At 40.2% G+C, this 23,064-nt stretch overlaps 1 protein-coding gene across 3 annotated transcripts in view; it reads left to right on the plus strand.

The window, feature by feature from the left end:
• The window catches only part of LOC131140027 (bridge-like lipid transfer protein family member 1), a 124,689-nt gene that overhangs the window by 2,687 nt on the left and 98,938 nt on the right, over window positions 1-23,064 (plus strand). For all 3 annotated transcript variants that reach the window (XM_058090084.1, XM_058090083.1, XM_058090082.1), the window contains exons 2-20: window positions 889-1,024; window positions 1,112-1,228; window positions 4,402-4,480; window positions 4,568-4,632; window positions 5,877-6,051; window positions 9,080-9,161; window positions 9,258-9,451; window positions 10,867-10,946; window positions 12,416-12,566; window positions 12,733-12,889; window positions 13,565-13,643; window positions 14,078-14,169; window positions 16,867-16,984; window positions 17,994-18,149; window positions 19,898-19,995; window positions 20,186-20,370; window positions 21,779-21,885; window positions 21,951-22,180; window positions 22,268-22,483. In XM_058090084.1, coding sequence (XP_057946067.1) covers window positions 919-1,024; window positions 1,112-1,228; window positions 4,402-4,480; window positions 4,568-4,632; window positions 5,877-6,051; window positions 9,080-9,161; window positions 9,258-9,451; window positions 10,867-10,946; window positions 12,416-12,566; window positions 12,733-12,889; window positions 13,565-13,643; window positions 14,078-14,169; window positions 16,867-16,984; window positions 17,994-18,149; window positions 19,898-19,995; window positions 20,186-20,370; window positions 21,779-21,885; window positions 21,951-22,180; window positions 22,268-22,483 — 2,487 coding nt within the window. In that variant the 5' untranslated portion in view covers window positions 889-918. The remainder of the gene's footprint in view (window positions 1-888; window positions 1,025-1,111; window positions 1,229-4,401; window positions 4,481-4,567; window positions 4,633-5,876; window positions 6,052-9,079; window positions 9,162-9,257; window positions 9,452-10,866; window positions 10,947-12,415; window positions 12,567-12,732; window positions 12,890-13,564; window positions 13,644-14,077; window positions 14,170-16,866; window positions 16,985-17,993; window positions 18,150-19,897; window positions 19,996-20,185; window positions 20,371-21,778; window positions 21,886-21,950; window positions 22,181-22,267; window positions 22,484-23,064) is intronic.

Here is a 23,064-nt window from a genome sequence, read left to right on the forward strand (position 1 = left end):
AAACTCCACACAGAGATGGCCGAGGGTGGAATTGAACTTGGATAATCTATATGTGAGGCCTGCGCGCTAACCACTCGTCCACCGTGCAGCCTCACTCCTAGCATTCATTTTCTACCGAATTTCCTCACGAAGGTCACAGCAGTGCTGGAGCTTATCCTAGCTGTCTTCTGGCGAGAGGCGGGGTACACCCTGGACTGTTGGCCAGCCAATCACAGGGCACATATAGACAAACAACCATTCACACTCACATTCATACCTATGGACAATTTGGAGTGGCTAATTAACCTAGCATGTTTTTTGGAATGTGGGAGGAAACCCGGAGTACCCGGAGAAAACGGGGAGAACATGCAAACTCCACACAGAAATGGCCGAGGGTTGGATTGCGCGCTAACCACTCGACCACCGTGCAGCCCGACAAGATGAGATTTTAACATGAATTTTAACAAAATGACAGCCGACATTTAATTGCTTATTTACAAAATACATATCCACTTTGTTATTATTATTACTATTTGTTATTAAATACAGTCGCCATGTTTGAATAGAACAATTACTAAATACTAAGAACCGCAGCAAATATTCTTTGGTGAATTACACTTGCTGGTTAGCTACTGCTAGCATACGAGCTAGCTGTTGGATACCCTGTGATAGCATAGCCGGTGACTTCCTGAAAGGGCATGGCTGGGTACAATTTCATTGTACCGCCTCTCACCCGAAGACAGCCGGTGACGACCCTTGTGAGGATAAGCGGTAGAAAATGAATGAACATTATTCCTACAGTAAAATATGGTGGTGGTAGTGTGATGGTCCGGGACTGACAATCAGCCGGTGACTTCCTTAAAAGGGCATGGCTGGGTACAATTTCATTCTATCATTTTCTCTTTTTAGTTTTCGACATCAAATTGAGAACCTGTAGCCATGGATGCGATTGGTTCCAAAAACAATGAAAGCACCTTCCCCAGCTTGGGGGATCTTGATGACTTTCTCAATAAGCACAACTCCAACTTCATTTGGCTCCTTGTGGGTAAGTGCTCTGCATCCCTTGATTCTCGTCATTTAATGTGAAATATTATTGTTTTATAACTTTTATTGTTTATGTTTTGCCCTGAAGCTACCATTCTGTCCTGTGGATGGATCATCTATTTAACTTATTACAACTCCCGCAACATCGGCCTCATCCTCACTCTCATCATCAACAGACTCTACAAGGATGGCTACATTCATATCGGTGAGTTGATCAGCTGCCGTGTGGTGAATAGAGAGCAGGGTCGCCGCCAAGCTACGAGGTCAAGGCGTTTGGCCTGTTCAATCATTCATAACAAGGCGGGTTCTCTCAGTGACGGCAGACTACAACCAGATGATAGCATAGCTTTTGTGAAAGGGAGATCACATTTTGGGGATTAGGTACTCTAATTTGAGGAGGCGAGAGAACCACCAGTACATCATAACGCTCGGATATAGATGGCTATATAGATATGTAATATTTTTACATCTCTACTTTTCTGTACGAATTAAGAACACAGAAGCCTTAAAGTTTGGTAATGGTAATGGTAATGGTAATGGTTTAATTTCATTTGAACATGCATCAGATTACAATTGAATGCATCCCATAATCAGTTCCCAGTTCCACATGTCCAAAAGGAGTAGGAAGAAGCAAAGCTTATTAAATCCTACCCCTCCATCTGGTACTTTTACAATCAGTAACTGTTACATTTGTTCACTTCCTGCTTTCCATAAAGTTTGCATTGTTTGTGGAGGACTACGCTGCCTTTTGAATGAAACCGGTTATGATGGAGATGAATAAATTCAAATGTAATGTAGTTTGGCAAAACAGACTATTAACAAATTAACAAAATAATGTTATTTGGCATTTGTTAAAAATATATAATTATTATAATAATAAAAATATAATATTATTATAATATAATAATAATATTAATAATAATGATAATCATCATCATAAAAGCCCACTTTATGCACGAAACATACTGCAAAAACAGTAGTTAGCAAAATGTATAGAGAACACTATTTCATTCATTTTCTACCGTTTATCTTCACGAGGGTTGCGTGGGTGCTGGAGCCTATCCCAGCTGTCTTCTCTTTGGGCGAGAGGCGGGGTACACCCTGGACTGGTGGCCAGCCAATCACAGGGCACATATAGACAAACAACCATTCACACTCACATTCATACCTATGGACAATTTGGAGTCGCTAATTAACCTAGCATGTTTTTGGAATGTGGGAGGAAACCGGAGTACCCGGAGAAAACCCACGCATGCATATTTTCATCCTGCAGCTCCTTGAAGGCAGTCTGGCGAACTTTGCTTATCTTACTTTGTTTTTCAGCTGCCTTCATTTAAGTCATTGAAGGCCTTATATTCACTGATGTATTCCTGTTGATGTCTTCTTTGCTATTCCGAGGATGTATCTTTTTATGGATCTTTATTTCGGTAATCCTCTCCTTTAGTGGCTCTGAATTTTCCTTTGGTTCACTAAAAGGCTTTTATGTGCTTGTCATTTCCCTTTGTAGTTCCTTCATCATTTGTTCCTGGAAGGTTGTCATTGAATTTGAATATCTTTGTTCCGTCGTGGTTCCTCTTTGTATCGTAGCTGTTCCTTCAGGCTTGGAGATTACCTTGTGTCTCTACCGCAAGGCATTCTGTTGCTAGGCAATCACTTTGATCACTACCAGCTTGCCCTAACCGTACACAGTATGTGTATTATCAACAATCATGCTAGACAATGCCAGTGGTTAGCGCGCAGACCTCACAGCTAGGAGACCCGAGTTCAATTCCACCCTCGGTGCATCTCTGTGTGGAGTTTGCATGTTCTCCCCGTGCATGCGTGGGTTTTCTCCGGGTACTCCGGTTTCCTCCCACATTCCAAAAAACATGCTAGGTTAATTAGCGACTCCAAATTGTCCATAGGTATGAATGTGAGTGTGAATGGTTGTTTGACTATATGTGCCCTGTGATTGGCTCGCCACCAGTCCAGGGTGTACCCCGCCTCTCACCCGAAGACCGCCGGTGACGACCCTCGTGAGGATAAGCGGTAGAAAATGAATGAACATTATTCCAACAGTAAAATATGGTGGTGGTAGTGTGATGGTCTGGGACTGTTTTGCTGCATCAGGACCTGGAATGCTCACTGTGATAAATGGAACCATGAATTATTGTTAATATGCAAATATGGGCTGCACGGTGATCGAGTGGTTAGCACGCAGGCCTCACAGCTAGGAGACCAGGGTTCAATTCCACCCTCGGCTATCTCTGTGTGGAGTTTGCATGTTCTCCCCATCCGGGTATTCCGGTTTCCTCCCACATTCCAAAAACATGCTAGGTTAATTAGCGACTCCAAATTGTCCATAGGTATGAATGTGAGTGTGAATGGTTGTTTGACTATATGTGCTATATAATTGGCTGGCCACCAGTCCAGGGTGTACCCCGCCTCTCACCCAAAGACAGCCGGTGACGACCCTCGTGAGGATAAGCGGTAGAAAATGAATGAACATTATTCCAACAGTAAAATATGGTGGTGGTAGTGTGATGGTCTGGGACTGTTTTGCTGCATCAGGACCTGGAAGACTCACTGTGATAAATGGAACCATGAATTATTGTTAATATGTAAATATGGGCTGCACGGTGATCGAGTGGTTAGCACGCAGACCTCACAGCTAGGAGACTCAAGTTCAATTCCACCCTCGGTGCATCTCTGTGTGGAGTTTGCATGTTCTCCCCGTGCATGCGTGGGTTTTCTCCGGGCACTCCGGTTTCCTCCCACATTCCAAAAAACATGCTAGGTTAATTAGCGACTCCAAATTATCCATAGGTATGAATGTGAGTGTGAATGGTTGTTTGACTATATGTGCCCTGTGATTGGCTCGCCACCAGTCCAGGGTGTACCCCGCCTCTCACCCAAAGACAGCCGGTGACGACCCTCGTGAGGATAAGCGGCACAAAATGAATGAACATTATTCCAACAGTAAAATATGGTGGTGGTAGTGTGATGGTCTGGGACTGTTTTGCTGCATCAGGACCTGGAAGACTCACTGTGATAAATGGAACCATGAATTATTGTTAATATGCAAATATGGGCTGCACGGTGATCGAGTGGTTAGCACGCAGACCTCACAGCTAGGAGACCCGAGTTCAATTCCACCCTCGGTGCATCTCTGTGTGGAGTTTGCGTGGGTTTTCTCCGGGTACTCCGGTTTCCTCCCACATTCCAAAAAACATGCTAGGTTAATTAGCGACTCCAAATTGTCCATAGGTATGAATGTGAGTGTGAATGGTTGTTTGTCTATATGTTTGTCCAGGGTGTACCCCGCCTCAATTGGTCTGTGTTTGTATTGTCATTAACCTGTTGTACTATAACAAAACTGGATCCTCACTTTGTCCACAGGATCCTTCTCCTTCTCCGTGCTGTCGGGAAAAGTCATGTTCCGAGATGTTTATTACATCAACCAGGACATGTCTATCAGGTAAATCGGACACTTTGCTGCTTGTGTTTTGCCTCTAAAATACAGTTTTTTTACTTGTATTTTTTTTTCGTTATTGTTTTTGGTTAGGATACAGGATGGCTTTCTCATTTTCCGCTGGTGGAAGATGTATAACCCAAAGCAGAAACAACATGGTAAGCAAACTGTAGCAGTCCATTATTGTTGGAGTCCACTTCCCTTTACGATAACACGGTACAAATGAAGCCTGTCATTCTTGCGGATAAATCCAACACAATGTCGCTCTGTTATTAATGTGGTCCTTAGTGTCCTGACGTGTGCTGTATTACAAATGTCTACATTTTATGCTTATGTATTTACATTTATTACAGACCTTGGTTGAATGATAGTCCTGCAAAACAAAACGGCTTATATTCGGAGAGAAAAAGATAGAATGGGTGAATGCTGGATAGCAGGGATACACTGTATAATAATTTAGAAGACAAATATACCAGGGCGGGCGGCACGGTGGTCTAGGGGTTAGCGCACAGACCTCACAGCTAGGAGACCAGGGTTCAATCCCACCCTCGGGCATCTCTGTGTGGAGTTTGCATGTTCTCCCCGTGCATGCGTGGGTTTTCTCCGGGTACTCCGGTTTCCTCCCACATTCCAAAAACATGCTAGGTTAATTAGCCACTCCAAATTGTCCATAGGTATGAATGTGAGTGTGAATGGTTGTTTGTCTATATGTGCCCTGTGATTGGCTGGCGACCAGTCTAGGGTGTACCCCGCCTTACGCCCGAAGACAGCTGGGATAGGCTCCAGCACCCCCCGCGACCCTCGTGAGGAAAAGCGGTAGAAAATGAATGAATGAATGAATGAACCCTGGTCTCCTAGCTGTGAGGTCTGCGCACTAACCACCAGACCGCCGTGTAGCCCCTTCAGAAGTTGTTTAAGAATTACACCATGTTGGCAGTTGACGCCATGATAGATTTTTTCGTCGTCAAACCATCACTGATTGGTTGATCGTGGTGTGGGTAAGACCGCGGTCTAAATAAACGATTCTGATTGGTCCATTTCAAGATTTGCAAGGATCGGTTTGCAAATTACCACCGGAATTACGCAGTCCGTGTTTTACCAACACCCAACAAGAACCGCTTTTAAAAAAAAAACTCTTGGCAGTATGGAATCCCAAAGTACACTTGCCCGACGGGAATATCACTGATTGGATTTACTTGCCCCAATTTTGTTTTAACTTGCCCCGGGCCATCGGTACATCGTTATTGTTAAGCCATGTTACATTCATAAATATACAACAAATATTAATTCTTCACAATTTTGCACATGGATCATACACATACGTACATCATGTGACCGTGAGAAAGCTGTGCCCCCGACCTCTATTCCACTGAAGTTAACCTTCAATCTCTCGTATCATCAGACCCCAAGGCAGAGACCAGGCTTTACGTGACGGTCAACGGCTTCGAATTTCACGTCTACAATCGGACTGATCTCTATGCTCGCCTACAAGAGACTTTTGGCCTGGAGCCGACGCTTAGCACAACCAAGAAAGATGAAGACAGGGAGCAGGACGCTAGGAACAAGACCCTGGAGCGGTAAGACTGCCCAACCAATGTTTTTTTTTTTTTTTTTTTTTACATGCATTATTGATCATACATGTTGATGTTTAAACCTGTCTTTGATTGTTCCTAAGCAAGGGGTGCTCACACTTTTTTTTAACCTTCCTCTTGTGTTAGCTTTCTGGTATCATCTCTTATGTTAACGGGTCGGTTTTGACCCATGTATTAAATCAGCTATAAAATACACTAAAAACAATACGTTACCATCAAATTTGCTTCTCATGTCTTGGTTACCTTCTTAGGCTTTTTGGTACGGGCATGTCACTATACCCCTCAATTTTAATTTCCAAAAATGGTAAAATGAACCTCAAAAGAATCATATTCATAAATTGAAGGTTCTGTTGTTACCTGGCTATTACTGAGGGATATAGAACATATCTCTTAAATCAGGGGTCTCAAACTCAATTTACTTGGGGGGGCCACTGGAGCTAGGGTCTGGGTGACACTGGGCCGCATCAGGTTTTCCAAAAAAAAAACAAACGCATTTATTAAAAACAAAAAAATTTAAAAAACTTCGCTTTTGTTTCCAATTTTCTACAAGAATATCTTAATTTTTATTTTTCTACACAAAATAAAATGAAAAATAAATAAACAAATCAAGAATAAAGAAAATCAATCAATCAGTAATAAATAAAAAAATATAATAATAATAATAATAATAATCATAAAAACTTAAGAAACCACATATAGTTGGTGGGTAGACAAATGATTTTTTTCAGATTAAAATGAACAAAGCATTATTAGAGCCCTGTAGACATGACAAAACACGACTATAGTCACATTTATACTCTTTTTATTTACAACATATTGCGCAACTGCAGGCTCTTGAGACACATGCTAACTCGCAAACTAGAGAGCTAGCGACCTAAACGGTAGCCTTCAAGTTATTTCCTTTCAACTTAAATAGCCAAAAACTTACCACTTCCACACGGATAGGGAGGATAACTATTAACAGTTATTTAACCTTTAACATGAACATTAATCAAACGGAATAATTTTTTCTGGGTACATGATACCATACAGCATCCATATCAAACTTGCGCGGGCCGCAGTAATATTAAACTTTCATATCAAGGCGGGGGCCTCAAACTAGTGTCCTGCGGGCCACATTTGGCCTGCGGGCCGCGTGTTTGAGACCACTGAGCTACAGAGATTCCTTTCCGACTGCAGTGGAAAGTTTCCTAGAAATCCAAGCCAAGGATTATTATATATATAGTCACATTTATACTCTTTTTATTTACAACATATTGCGCAACTGCAGCGTCTTGAGACACATGCTAACTCGCAAACTAGAGTTAGCTAGCGACCTAAACGGTAGCCTTCAAGTTATTTCCTTTCAACTTAAATAGCCAAAAACTTACCACTTCCACACGGATAGGGAGGATAACTATTAACAGTTATTTAACCTTTAACATGAACATTAATCAAACGTAATATTTTTTCTTTGTACATGATACCATACAGCATCCATATCAAACTAATATTAAACTTTCATATCAAGGCGGGGGCCTCAAAGTAGTGTCCTGCGGGCCACATTTGGCCCTCGGGCCGCGTGTTTGAGACCCCTGTCTTAAATCAATTAGTTTTACTTATTTTCTCATTTTAGTATAAGTCAAAAAGCCTTAATGCAATAAACAAATGTTATGTGATTTTTTTTTTTTTATGCATTAAAATGTAAAACGGGTCAGTGCCGACCCTAACACAAGAAAAGGGTTAAAATAAAGAATTGCAGCAAACACATTTCTATAGAGTTCATCTGTAATCGGAATCATAAAGACGACAGTTGGATATCCGTGTATCATCTGTCCACCACCTGTCCACCAGCAAATCCGGAGGGGAGCTTAATGTCTGCTGACTGACGTCATATGACATCCACTAAGGGACATTTAGGACATGAGTGACGCAGCAATCAACCCACACTACCTTCCCCATTGACGTAATAATCACCCTGAACTAATAATACCCTGAAAGGTATCCAAAGTGCGATCCGAGGTCCATTTTTTGACCTGCAGTTCATGTTTTGTTGTTCTAAAAATAAAAAATGAGATAATAAAATAAAATAAACACTGTATTACCAGTGATGGTATAAAAAGTTATGTTTTTTTGGTTTGGAGACGGTGCCACTGTGGAAAAAAACAGGAAGTAAAACTGAAAGTAGCAGAGATGATGATGCTGAGCCTGTCATTGGGAGTGACCAGGATGGATAGGATCAGGAACAAGTACTTAAGTGACATTACATGTTATGAGGCCTTGGAGATAAAATTCAGGGAGGCCAGACTGAGATGATTGGGACATGTCCAGAGGAGAGATCCTGAATACAGTAAACCTCGGATATATCGGACTCGGATATATCGGAAATTCGCTCACAACGGACAGATAAAAAAAGAACCGATTTTTCTGTAATGCATTTCCAATAAAAATTCATTGCATATATCGGATTTTTTATAACGGATTTCGCCTATTTCGGACAAAATCACCAGTCCCGTTCCAATGCGTTTCCATTAAATTCGATTCGATTCGGCGAATCGTGACAGGCCGCTATACGACGTCATTTGCAGCGTTGCCTGCGCGTCCAGGTACATTGGAAACATAGTCAAGGAAGTGCCTTTTTATAACGGATAAAATCCGATCTACGCATATACCGGATATAAATCAGATATATGCGTAAAACGGACATTTTCCGGTATACGCATATAACGGATTTCGCTTAGAGGAAGACCAAAGAGGAGGTTTATGGATGTAGAAGAAGGGTTGAATGGAGAAGATTGATTTGCTGTGTGGACCCCTGAAGGGAAAAGTAGTAGTCCTAACAGTGGACCTCTGTGGAAAAAGTTTGGACACCCTTGACTTAAATTAATTAGATCCATTGTTGTCCATTCTCCTCTTTTGTGTGAAGGTTTTATCAGAATGAGCAACTGTCAGTGATCCAATAACCAAAAAAAAACTCAGAAATGTTTTTTTTCTTCTGCTTTATTGAGTATATATTTTTTTGGTTCTTCTCCAGTGTGAACATTAAAACAGAAAATCCAGATCCGACATCATCTTGGCGCTCCCTCATTCCCGTCATCAAAGTGAACATCAGCACGGTGCGTTCCTCACCGATGACCACCTTTTGATGAGATGAAACCATACTTTGTCCACGCTCTGCAACCTATGTGTGTGTTTAATGTGTGCTTTCAAAGGGTCGCTTGGCATTTGGCAACCACCACCTCTCACAGACTTTGTGCTTGAACTTTGAGGACGCCTTCCTGACCTACGCCACCAAGCCCCCATCCAGCCACCTCGATCAGTACATGCACATTGTAAAGGGCTCCCTGGAGAACGTGCGCGTCATGCTCGTTCCCAGTCCACGCTACGTCGGCATGCAGAATGATGAGTAAGTCTGTGTCTTATAAACTGAAAAACAATACATACGTACATTCAGGTATGCTACACATAAAGATATGAGCAATGAGTACTGATTACTCATTAAATGTAAATAGTATCCATGGAATATCATACACTGAGGAAAAAAACAGGAAGTAAAACCGAAAGTAGCAGAGATGAGGATGCTGTGAGCCTGTCATTGGGAGTGACCAGGATGGATAAGATCATGAACAAGTACTTAAGTGACATTACATGTTAGAGGCATTGGAGATAAAGTCCGAGAGGCCAGACTGAGATGGTTGGGACATGTTAGCAGCGAGCTAAACACTCTCCCAAAAGGCACCAGAGTTTTTGGAATGTGGGAGGAAAGCGGAGTATTTCAAATATAAAATAATGATAATTCTATTCATTCATGTGTACAGTATATATATCGTGTGTTATTAAATTTAACAAGTGTATATAATATAAACATCCCTACGCCGCCTCTCGCCCCAAGTCAGCTGGGATAGGCTCCAGCACCCCCGCGACCCTCGTTTAGGAAAAGTGGCAGAAAATGAATGAATTATGAATGAAATATAATATAAACATCCCACCGCCGCCTCTCGCCCCAAGTCAGCTGGGATAGGCTCCAGCACCCCCGCGACTCTCGTGAGGAAAAGTGGCAGAAAATGAATGAATTATGAATGAAATATAATATAAACATCCCGACGCCTTCTCTCGCCCCAAGTCAGCTGGGATAGGCTCCAGCATAGCTCGCGACTCTCGTGAGGAAAAGCGGCAGAAAATGAATGAATTATGAATTAAATATAATACAAACATCCCTCCGCCGCCTCTCGCCCCAAGTCAGCTGGGTTAGGCTCCAGCACCCCCGCGACCCTCGTGAGGAAAAGCGGCAGAAAATGAATGAATTATGAATGAAATATAATATAAAAATCCCGACGCCTTCTCTCGCCCCAAGTCAGCTGGGATAGGCTCCAGCACCCCCGCGACCCTTGTTTAGGAAAAGCGGCAGAAAATGAATGAATTATGAATGAAATATAATATAAACATCCCTCCGCCGCCTCTCGCCCCAAGTCAGCTGGGATAGGCTCCAGCACCCCTGCGACCCTCGTGAGGAAAAGCGGCAGAAAATGAATGAATTATGAATGAAATATAATATAAACATCCCTACGCCGCCTCTCGCCCCAAGTCAGCTGGGATAGGCTCCAGCATAGCCCGCGACCCTCGTGAGGACAAGTGACATAGAAAATGGATGAGATATAAATAAGAAAACATATATACTGTAAATTGTATAATAAAGTCAAAAGACTTGCATTTCTCAGAGGGTCCAGTTTTTAGTATTTGATTTGGAATCTAAAGTGACGACTGAAATGTGTAAATTCTTGTGTCCATGAACACGATCATGTATTTGTGCTTTCTTTGTAGACCCCCCAGACTGATGGGCGAAGGTTTTGTCGTCATGCAGTCCAATGACGTCGACATCTACTACTACCAAGATGAGCCAGGTAGAAACACTTCCATAGTATACTGAATAAAGATAATGTTGACATGTTTGAGGGTTGAAGAAACTAAGCAACACTTTTTAGTTTCTTTACATAACTAGGTAGAAAAAAAACATACATAAGTCGCACTGGAGTATAAGTCGCACTGGAGTATAAGTCGCACTGGAGTATAAGTCGCACAAGGCCAAAAATGCATAATTGGGTAGAAAAAACATACATAAGTCGCACTGGAGTATAAGTCGCACAAGGCCAAAATTGCAAAAAATAGGTATAAAAAAACATACATAAGTCGCACTGGAGTATAAGTCGCACAAGCCAAAAATGCATAATAAAAAAAAACATACATAAGTCACACAGGAGTATAAGTCGCACAAGGCCAAAAATGCATCATTAGGTAGAAAAAACATACATAAGTCGCACTGGAGTATAAGTTGCACAAGGCCAAAAATTCATAATTAGGTAAAAAAAAAAACATACATAAGTCGCACTGGCATATAAGTCGCACAAGGCCAAAATTGCATAATTAGGTATAAAAAAAACATACATAAGTCGCACTGGAGTATAAGTCGCACAAGCCAAAAATGCATAATTGGGTATAAAAAACATACATAAGTCGCACTGGAGTATAAGTCACACAAGGCCAAAAATGCATAATTAAGTAAAAAAAAAAAAAACATACCAAAGTGGCACTGGAGTATAAGTCGCACAAGGCCAAAAATGCATAATTAGGTAAAAAAAAAACATACATAAGTCGCACTGGAGTATAAGTCGCACAAGGCCAAAAATGCATAATTAGGTAGAAAAAACATACATAAGTCGCACTGGAGTATAAGTCGCACAAGGCCAAAAATGCATAATTAGGTAAAAAAAAAAACATACATAAGTCGCACTGGAGTATAAGTCGCACAAGCAAAAAATGCATAATTACGGAGAAAAAAACATACATAAGTCGCACTGGAGTATAAGTTGCACAAGGCCAAAATGCATAATTAGGTAGAAAAAAAACATACATAAGTCGCACTGGAGTATAAGTCGCACAAGGCCAAAAATGCATATTTAGGTAGAAAAAAACATACATAAGTTGCACTGGAGTATAAGTCGCACAAGTCCAAAAATGCATAATTAGGTAGAAAAAACCATACATAAGTCGCACTGGAGTATAAGTGGCATTTTTTGCGGGTAATTTATTTTCCAAACTACTTGACCAAAACAGACATTACGTCATCTTGGAAGGCAAGTTCTAACATGAATAAAAGAATAGAGAACATGCTAATAGGTGTAAGATATGCTAACACAATGCTTATTCAGCTACACTAAAAATAAACATGAACACAAAAGGTGTCCAGTGTTTATGGAACATAAACACTTTTTTCATTTATAAGTCGCTCTGGAGTATAAGTCGCAGGAACAGCCAACCTATGGAAAAAAGTGCGGCTTATAGTCAATCTACGTTTTCTTATGGCTGTCTGCAGGTCTGGTGCCAGTGGAACAAGAAAGCGGGGAAGAAGCGGAGACATCCAGTGAGGAAGATAAGCTGCAAGACCTCCCACCATGTTGGGGTTTGGATATTGTGTGTGGAAAAGGAACTGACTTCAACTATGGCCCATGGGTGGATCGTCAAAGGTGCCCAAATAAGAGCATACATAGCTAAACTTCGTAACTTAACCCCAACACGTTTTTCATATTGAAGAAAATGTTACATATTTTTGCCAAACTTAAGTAATGTTAGATTTAGTAATATAATTTTATTCATCAAAAGCAACTTAAGCACATCATAACAATTTCCCAGGGACTGTCTGTGGAAGTTCTTCCTGCCGGCAGACTACCAGGATATGAAGGTGACAGAAATGGCCCAGCCAGGAGAACCGAGGCAGATCCAGGCCTTTGAGCTGCGTATGAACATCATTGCCGACGCCACCATTGATTTGCTTTTTACCAAAAACCGAGTAGGTGAACGCTATTAATTCATCCCTTTATTATTCATCCGCTTATGGCACTGTTCTAATCAGTAGTAGGAAAAAGTGGTGGTAGACTGTTGATTGGTTGACAGAGAATTGGCGTTAATATTTCACAGGCGGGGTACACCCTGGACTGGTGGCCAGCCAATCCCAGGGCACATATAGACAAACAACCATTCACACTCACAATTATACCTATAGACAATTTGGAGTCGCTAATCAACCTAGCATGTTTTTGGAATGTGGGAGGAAACCGGAGTACCCGGAGAAAACCCACACATGCACGGGGAGAACATGCAAACTCCACACAGAGATGACTGGGGGTGGAATTGAACCCTGGTCTCCCAGATGCGAGGTCTGTGCGCTAACCACTCGACCGCCGTGCCGCCCTGATTAAAAACATGCTAGGTTAATTAGCGACTCCAAATTGTCCATAGGTATGAATGTGAGTGTGAATGGTTGTTTGTCTATATGTGCCCTGTGATTGGCCGGCCACCAGTCCAGGGTGTACCCCGCCTCTCGCCCTGAAGACAGCTGGGATAGGCTCCAGCACCCCTCGCGACCTTTGTGATGATAAGCGGTAGAAAATGAATGAATGAATAAATGAACTTCTCCATTAACCATTACATTTTTCTCTTGCTTTGTTTTTGTTCCTGTTCCTAGGAAACCAACGCCATCCACGTGAATGTAGGTGCGGGTTCTTACCTGGAAGTCAACATCCCCATGACTGTTGGAGAGATTGGTACGACTTTTGGACTAAAGTGAACAACATGAACTGTGTTCATATAGTATACAATAACCAATGCCGTGTTTATACTGACTCATTATCACTACACCATTACGGTAGACTCGATATTGTCTTGTTTTGCTTCATGAAACTTTGTAGGAGATCCGGTAACGACAGATCCTGTGGTGACAGAGGCTTGTTGGGGGATGGGGAGATTATTAGCAATCATGCTGTCTCTGTTATTGAGTGAAATAGCAGTGTTTGGGATGCAGCTCGTTAAGTCACTTAGAAATAACATAGCATGATATGATTTTCCTACTTGCTTAGTTCTATATTTGTAGATACAGTATCATTCATCCAGTTGGGCTACTCTTAATTAGATTATGCAAATATTTGGCTGACACATCTTTTTTTTTTTTTTTTGCTGCCTTTTGCCCCCCCGCCCTCAGGCTACTCGCCCACCATCAAAGGGCAGCTCCTTCATGTTGACACCACTAGCAGCATGCAGTACAGGACTCTCCTCGAGGCGGAGATGTTAGCTGTAAGTAGACCCTAAATTACTCTGCAGCGATAGTTTGAAAAGAAACATTTGAGAAAGACGCCAGTGATTTTTTTTTGTACAGTAAACCTCGGATATATCGGAAATTCGCTCACAACGAACAGATAAAAAAAGAACCGATTTTTCTGTAATGCATTTCCAATAAAAATTCATTGCATATATCGGATTTTTTTTATAACGGATTTCGCCTATTTCGGACAAAATCTCCAGTCCCGTTCCAATGCATTTCCATTAAATTTCCCTCGCATATATCGGATATATCGCCGCATTGTGGCGCTCCGATTCGCCGAATCGTGACAGGCCGCTATACGACGTCATTTGCAGCGTTGCAGGTACATTGGAATAAAAATAAAATATTGCAATAAAATAAACACTGTATGACCAGCGATGTTATCCAAAGTTATGGTTTTTTGGTCTGGAGACGACGCCACTGAGGAAAAAAACAGGAAGTAAAACTGAAAGTAGCAGAGATTGGGAGTGACCAGGATGGATAGGATCAGGAACAAGTACTTAAGTGACATTACATGTTATGAGGCCTTGGAGATAAAGTCTGAGAGGCCGGACTGAGATGGTTGGGACATGTCCAGAGGAGAGATCCTGAATACAGTAAACCTCGGCTATATCGGACTCGGATATATCGGAAATTCGCTCACAACGGACAGATAAAAAAGAACCGATTTTTCTGTAATGCATTTCCAATAAAAATTCATTGCATATATCAGATTTTTTATAACGGATTTCGCCTATTTCGGACAAAATCTCCAGTCCCGTTCCAATGCATTTCCATTGAATTTCCCTCGCATATATCGGATGGCCGCATCGTGACAGGCCGCTATACGACGTCATTTGCAGCTTTGCAGGTACATTGGAAACATAGTCAAGGAAGTGCCTTTTTCTAACGGATAAAATCCGATTTACGCATATACCGGATATAAATCCGATATATGCATATATCGGATTTCGCTTATATCGGACAAAACCAGTGGGAACAATTGAATCCGATATATATATACAGTGAAGAAAATAAGTATTTGAACACCCTGCTATTTTGCTATTTCTCCCACTTAGAAATCATGGAGGGGTCTGAAATTTTCATCGTAGGTGCATGTCCACTGTGAGAGAGATAAACTAAAAAGAAAAATCCAGAAATCACAATGCATGATTTTTTTAACAATTTATTTGTGTGATACAGCTGCTAATAAGTATTTGAACACCTGAGAAAATGAATGTTAATATTTGGTACAGTAGCCTTTGTTTGCTATTACAGAGGTCAAACGTTTCCTGTAGTTTTTCACCAGGTTTGCACACACTGCAGGAGGGATCTTGGCCCACTCCTCCACACAGATCTTCTCTAGATCAGTCAGGTTTCTGGGCTGTCGCTGAGAAACACGGAGTTTGAGCTCCCTCCAAAGATTTTCGATTGGGTTCAGGTCTGGAGACTGGCTGGGCCATGCTAGAACCTTGATATGCTTCTTACGGAGCCACTCCTTGGTTTTCCTGGCTGTGTGCTTCGGGTCGTTGTCGTGTTGGAAGACCCAGCCACGACCCATCTTCAATGCTCTGACAGAGGGAAGGAGGTTGTTCCCCAAAATCTCACAATACACGGCCCCAGTCATCCTCTCTTTAATGCAGTGCACTCGTCCTGTCCCATGTGCAGAAAAACACCCCCAAAGCATGATGCTACCACCCCCATGCTTCACAGTAGGGATGGTGTTCTTCGGATTGTACTCTTCATTCTTCTTCCTCCAAACACGCTTATTGGAATTATGACCAAAAAGTTCTATTTTGGTCTCATCTGACCATAAAACTTTCTCCCATGACTCCTCTGTATCATCCAAATGGTCATATGCAAACTTAAGACGGGCCTTGACATGTGCTGGTTTAAGCAGGGGAACCTTTCGTGCCATGCATGATTTCACATCATGACGTCTTAGTGTATTACCTACAGTAACCTTGGAAACGGTGGTCCCAGCTCTTTTCAGGTCATTGACCAAGTCCTGTCGTGTAGTTCTGGGCTGATTCCTCACCTTTCTTAGAATCATTGAGACCCCACGAGGTGATATCTTGCATGGGGCTCCACTCCGATTGAGATTGACCGTCATGTTTAGCTTCTTCCATTTTCTAATGATAGCTCCAACAGTGGACCTTTTTTCACCAAGCTGCTTGGTAATTGCTCCGTAGCCCTTTCCAGCCTTGTGGAGGTGTACAATTTTGTCTCTGGTGTCTTTGGACAGCTCTTTGGTCTTCGCCATGTTACAAGTTAAAGTCTTACTGATTGTATGGGGTGGACAGGTGTCTTTATGCAGCTAACAACCTCAAACAGGTGCATCTGATTCAGGATGATACATGGAGTGCAGGTGGACTTCTAATGGGCAGACTAACAGGTCTTTCAGGGTCAGAATTCTAGATGATACACAGGTGTTCAAATACTTATTTGCAGCTGTATCACACAAATAAATTGTTAAAAAATCATGCATTGTGATTTCTGGATTTTTCTTTTTAGTTTATCTCTCTCACAGTGGACATGCACCTACGATGAAAATTTCAGACCCCTCCATGATTTCTAAGTGGGAGAAATAGCAAAATAGCAGGGTGTTCAAATACTTATTTTCTTCACTGTATATCCGAGGTTTACTGTATGTGGAATTCTGTCCTGTTCTGACTCCCCATATGTTTCAGTTCCATGTGATTGCCAGCTACCCTCAGGTGTGGAACATGCCTCAGTCGTGGCAGTGTGAGATTGAGGTGTACAAGGCCACCTATCACTTCATCTACGCCCAGAAGAACTTCTTCACTGGTGAGAGGAACAAACAAAACAACAGTATGAGAAGATTACTTAGTTTTTCGACTGTAGGCGGGCTGCAGACCGGTTAGTTGTGACGTAGGCTTAAGCTCAGAAAATGAGCCTTAATCCTTAAGAACACAGACTCATTTGTTTCATAATTAGTTGCCGTTTTTGGGAGGGGCGGGGCGTATCCTGAGATAGTCACATGATAATCCTGTCATCATTTCGAGACTTACAAGTTCAGGTCAAACACAACACATTTAGGATATTCGTCACTATGGTGTCTTTGGAGGTTAATATTGCGACAAATCTTGCCCTGTGATTGGCTGGCCACCAGTCCAGGGTGTACATACAACCGCCTCTCGCCCCAAGACAGCTGGGATAGGCTCCAGCACTTCCCCGCCACCCTCGTGAGGAAAAAGCGGTAGAAAATGAATGAAAGTTGAAATACTTAGAAAGCAACTCTCGGGCCGGATTCAAACACTTGGTGGGCCGCATGTGGCCCCCGGGCCGCAGTTTGCCCACCCCTGATCTATGATGTACAGCTATGCTATGTATGTTTGGTTGATGTGTCTTCTCTGTGCTTTTATTCCTGCATGTAATTTTTTTAAGAAATAAGAATAATATCGGGCGGCACGGTGGTCTAGGGGTTAGCGCACAGACCTCACAGCTAGGAGACCAGGGTTCAATTCCACCCTCGGGCATCTCTGTGTGGAGTTTGCATGTTCTCCCCGTGCATGCGTGGGTTTTCTCCGGGTACTCCGGTTTCCTCCCACATTCCAAAAACATGCTAGGTTAATTAGCCACTCCAAATTGTCCATAGGTATGAATGTGAGTGTGAATGGTTGTTTGTCTATATGTGCCCTGGGATTGGCTGGCCACCAGTCCAGGGTGTACCCCGCCTTACGCCCGAAGACAGCTGGGATAGGCTCCAGCACCCCCCGCGACCCTCGTGAGGAAAAAGCGTTTGAATGAATGAATGAATGAATGAATGAATGAATGTTTGTGTCTACCTTGACAGATTTGATTCAGGACTGGGCAAGTGACAGCGCCCCAGACATCTACTCCTTTGTTCCCTACTCTTGGACGTTCAAGATGCTTTTTCACCAGTTTGAAATGATCTGGGCGGCAAACCAGCACAACTGGATCGACTGTTCCACCAAACAGCAGGAGAACGGTGAGGAAAATTTGATCCATGCAAATGAAATTGAACTAAAAAAAAAAAAAATGTAAGTCTAGTCTGTAAGGAGATATTTTGACTGTAAGCCTTGATCATTTTTCTGCACATGTTGGAAAATAGGCTGCACGGTGGATGAGTGGTTGGCATTCAGGTGTCACAGCTAGGAGACCCGAGTTCAATTCCAACCTCCGTGTGGAGTTTGCATGTTCTCCCCGTGCATGCGTGGGTTTTTCTCCGGGTACTCCGGTTTCCTCCCACATTCCAGAACACGCTAGGTTAATTGATGGAAAAACTTAAAAAAAAAATTAATTAAAGAATAAAAATAAATAATAAAATAAAATTAAATAAAAACATAAATACATAAATAAATTAAATTAAATTAAAAAATTATCAGTGAATGATTAAGATGGCTTTCTAAATCCTACCCCTCCATCTGGTACTTTTATCAGTATTGTATCAGTAACTGTTACATTTGTTCACTTCCTGCTTTCCTAATATAATTTAAGTTTTTTTGTTTTGTTTTTTTTTATGTGTTTTTAAATTTTTTTTTTGGTTTAATTTTATTTCAACATGCATCAGATTTTCTCTGGGTACTCCGGTTTCCTCCCACATTCCAAAACACGCTAGGTTAATTGATGGAAAAACTTTTTTAAAAATTTAATGAAAGAATAAAAATAAATAATTAAATTAAATAAATACATAAAATAAAATTAAAAAATTATCAGTGAAGGATTAAGATGGCTTTCTAAATCCTACCCCTCCATCTGGTACTTTTACAATCAGTAACTGTTACATTTGTTCACTTCCTGCTTTCCTAATATAATTTTTTTTATGTGTTTTTAAATTTTTTTAATTTTTTTAATGGTTTAATTTTATTTCAACATGCCTCAGATTACAATTGAGTGCATCCCATAATCAGTTCACAGTTCCACATGTCCAAAAGGAGTAGGAAGAAGCAAAGCTTATTAAATCCTACCCCTCCATCTGGTACTTTTACAATCAGTAACTGTTACATTTGTTCACTTCCTGCTTTCCTAATATAATTTAAGTTTTTTTTTTGTGTGTTTAAAAAAAAATATATATATTTTTTAATGCTTTAATTTTATTTCAACATGCATCAGATTACAATTGAATGCATCACATAATCAGTTCCCAGTTCCACATGTCCAAAAGGAGTAGGAAGAAGCAAAGCTTATTAAATCCTACCCCTCCATCTGTTACTTTTACAATCAGTAACTGTTAGATTTGTTCACTTCCTGCTTTCTTAATATTTTTTTAAGTAGATTTATTTAAATTTTTTTTTTTTTTTTTATTAATTATTATTATTGTTTTTTTGGTCTTATGCATGTGCTGTAGCGCTCGGTGGCAGAACTCAAACACACGTGTGTCCATTCGGTTGTCTTAATACTCACATCGACGGTCACCAAATGTGATTTCCGAACGAGAAAAGAGACGACAATAAGTACAAACCGTCAACTCTCCACCCAAGAATCCCTTAGCAACAGTTACTAACAACAATCACATGACCCGGAAACGCAAGTTAAACAGGAGCCAGTTAATCAAAACACAACAAATATAAATAAAATAAACTTGAACTCTTAGTGGGGGGGAAAGACTGTTTTTTTTTTTTTTTTTTTTTTTAGTATTAACACCAACGGAACAGGAACATGGCGGGGTGCTTTTGGCCGCTAGGCAACACTGTGGCGACGAGTCCACTCATCTTGAGTCATTTTGATTTTCCGCAGTGTACCTGGCAGCATGTGGCGAGACGCTCAATATAGACTTCACTTTGCCTTTCAATGAGTTTGTTCCAACGACCTGCCATACCCGCTTCAGCTTGAAGGTTAGTTTTATTTCATGTTAAAATTATATATTTTTTTTTTTATATGTATGTGTGCGCAAATGAGTGTTATGATTTCCTGCGGCAGTATTAATGCACCCTGTAGATTATGCATAAGTTATTTTTAGATTGAGATGCATTTTCATGTCCTGGAGATAGAAATTGACTGTGTGTGTTTTTGACCTTTTTCCAGGCGGAGGATACAGACATGCGACTGTCTCTGCCCGAGTGCCACCCCAGCCGCTACCCCCTCCTCACCCTTGCCAAAGATTACCAGAATGTCAAGCTACCCCCAGACATGTTCATGCCAGGGGAGAATCAAAGTGCCCATCCTCCGAAAACAACCAAGTCTCGATGGAGGAATATCACCCACGCAGAGTAAGTTGGAGGAATGAAGTAGAGAGAGAGAGAGAGAGAGAGAGAGAGAGAGAACACACTTGATGAGTCACCCGATAAGGAATTGGAAAGGAGAAAAAAACAAAATGTCAGCATAATAGGAATTTCTTTAAAGCAGGGCTCTCAAACTCAATTTACTTGGGGGCAACTTTAAAATACAATTTTAAAGTTTTTTTAATTTAATATCTTAAATTTAATAAAAAAAAATTACATTTAAATAAAAAAATTATTTAAAAATGCATTATATGTATTTATTTTTTATAATTAATAATCATTTAATCAAGAACCAATAATCATTTAATAATTAATTTTTTTTTAATTTAATTAAAAAAATATTTAATTTTTTTTTAAATGTAAAAAAAAATTATGAAAAAAAAATGCATTACATGCATTACATAATCAGTTCCCAGTTCCACATGTCAAAAAGGAGTAGGAAGAAGCAAAGCTTATTAAATCCTACCCCTCCATCTGGTACTTTTACAATCAGTAACTGTTACATTTGTTCACTTCCTGCTTTTCTAATACAATTTTAAAGTTTTTTTTAATTTAATTTTTTAAATTTAATTAAAAAAATTAATTTAAATTAAAGAAAATATTTTAAAAATGCATTACATGCATTTAACTTTTTATAATTAATAATAATTTAATCAAGAACCAATAATCATTTAATAATTTTTTTTAATTTAATTAAAAAATATTTAAATAATAAAAAAAAAAATTGAAAAAAATGCATTACATGCATTACATAATCAGTTCCCAGTTCCACATGTCAAAAAGGAGTAGGAAGAAGCAAAGCTTATTAAATCCTACCCCTCCATCTGGTACTTTTACAATCAGTAACTGTTACATTTGTTCACTTCCTGCTTTTCTAATACAATTTTAAAGTTTTTTTTAATTTAATTTTTTAAATTTAATAAAAAAATTTAATTTAAATTAAAGAAAATATTTTAAAAATGCATTACATGCATTTAACTTTTTATAATTAATAATAATTTAATCAAGAACCAATAATCATTTAATAATTTATTTTTTAAATTTAATTAAAAAATATTTAAATAATTAAAAAAAAATTTGAAAAAAAATGCATTACATGCATTACATAATCAGTTCCCAGTTCCACATGTCAAAAAGGAGTAGGAAGAAGCAAAGCTTATTAAATCCTACCCCTCCATCTGGTACTTTTACAATCAGTAACTGTTACATTTGTTCACTTCCTGCTTTCCTAATTATAGTTCACTATACGTACACTAATGAATGTATTTTTGTTTGATTGAGAGTACTTTGTAGGTAGTGGAACCTTTGTTAGCAAACAATGATGTTTTCGTTGAGTGTATTTCTAATGTTCAATGCTAAACTAGAACTTATACTAAATGTTTTTGCCCTACTTTAGAGCCGGCTGGGTGGACTGCTGGAGCGTACCAAACTTCCTGCTCATCATTGACTACACCTGGCATCCCATTTATCCCCAAAAAGCAGATGAGCAACTTAAGCAGTCATGTAAGCGTTACCACAACCTTTTTAAAAGCCAATTAGCCGTCTGAATGTATCTTGGCTAATTTCAGTCTCCGAGATGGAAGAATCCATGTTGTCGGCTTTGCGGCCTCCGGAACACACTTCAGCACATCACAGCCACCCACACTACACGTCTGCTTCTGCTTCAACCGGTTACAGCCGGATACCCACTGACCCCTCGGAGCTTCCCCCTGACAGACTTCACGTGGAGATGGAAATGTCCCCGGATTCTCAAATTATCCTTTATGGACCTTTACTCCGAGCTTTAATTGCCATCAAAGTAGGAATTTTGTTCAGTTGTTTTGAGAAGATAAGCCACATTCGATAAGTTGACCTTCTAATCTACTTTCCGTGACTTGTTCCTCAGGAAAACTATTTTGGTGAAGATGACATGTACACAGACTTTGAAGCGACGGTGTCCACGCCTGTTTTGTCCACTTCCTCATCTGGCCTCGGGTGGTCTCCTCTGGGAATGGAAGACAGTGGGCACAAGGAGACGTCCGACATTCACCCTTTGGACCTGCGGCCTTGGGACATAACTGTGCTCATCAATCTCTACAAAGTCCATGGTCGACTACCGATGGTAAAACTTGGGATTTATTCATCTTGTGATTTATGATTGTTTTATTTCTTCTTTTAAAAAAGTTAGAGTTGCTTTAAAGTTAGTGGGGAAACACAAAAGTCTTTATCCTGCCTCTTGTTTTACAGAGCATCTAAAATTTCATTTATTTTTGCATCCATGTTGTTTGTTTATCTGCATAATTTAAAAAAAGATTTAATTTGTAAAAAATTACATTAAATAAAAAAAAAATAATAATAGAATTTTAGAAAGGCAGGAAGTGAACAAATGTAAAAAAAATAAAACAAAAATCATTTTTTTATTTAAAAAATAATAAAAAAAAACTTAAATTACATTAGAAAGGCAGGAAGTGAACAAATGTAACAGTTAGTGATTGTAAAAGTACCAGATGGAGGGGTAGGATTTAATAAGCTTTGCTTCTTCCTACTCCTTTTGGACATGTGGAACTGGGAACTGATTATCAATAGACACCCATACCCCACCTCCATGATCAACAAGCCACCTGTCACCATCAATGTAGCACTTTTTAATGTCCGCTCTCTTTTAAATAGAACCTTTTTAATGAATGATATGATTTTAGATAA

The sequence above is a fragment of the Doryrhamphus excisus genome, chromosome 13 (genome assembly GCF_030265055.1).
Source record: "Doryrhamphus excisus isolate RoL2022-K1 chromosome 13, RoL_Dexc_1.0, whole genome shotgun sequence".
Lineage (NCBI taxonomy): Eukaryota > Metazoa > Chordata > Actinopteri > Syngnathiformes > Syngnathidae > Doryrhamphus > Doryrhamphus excisus.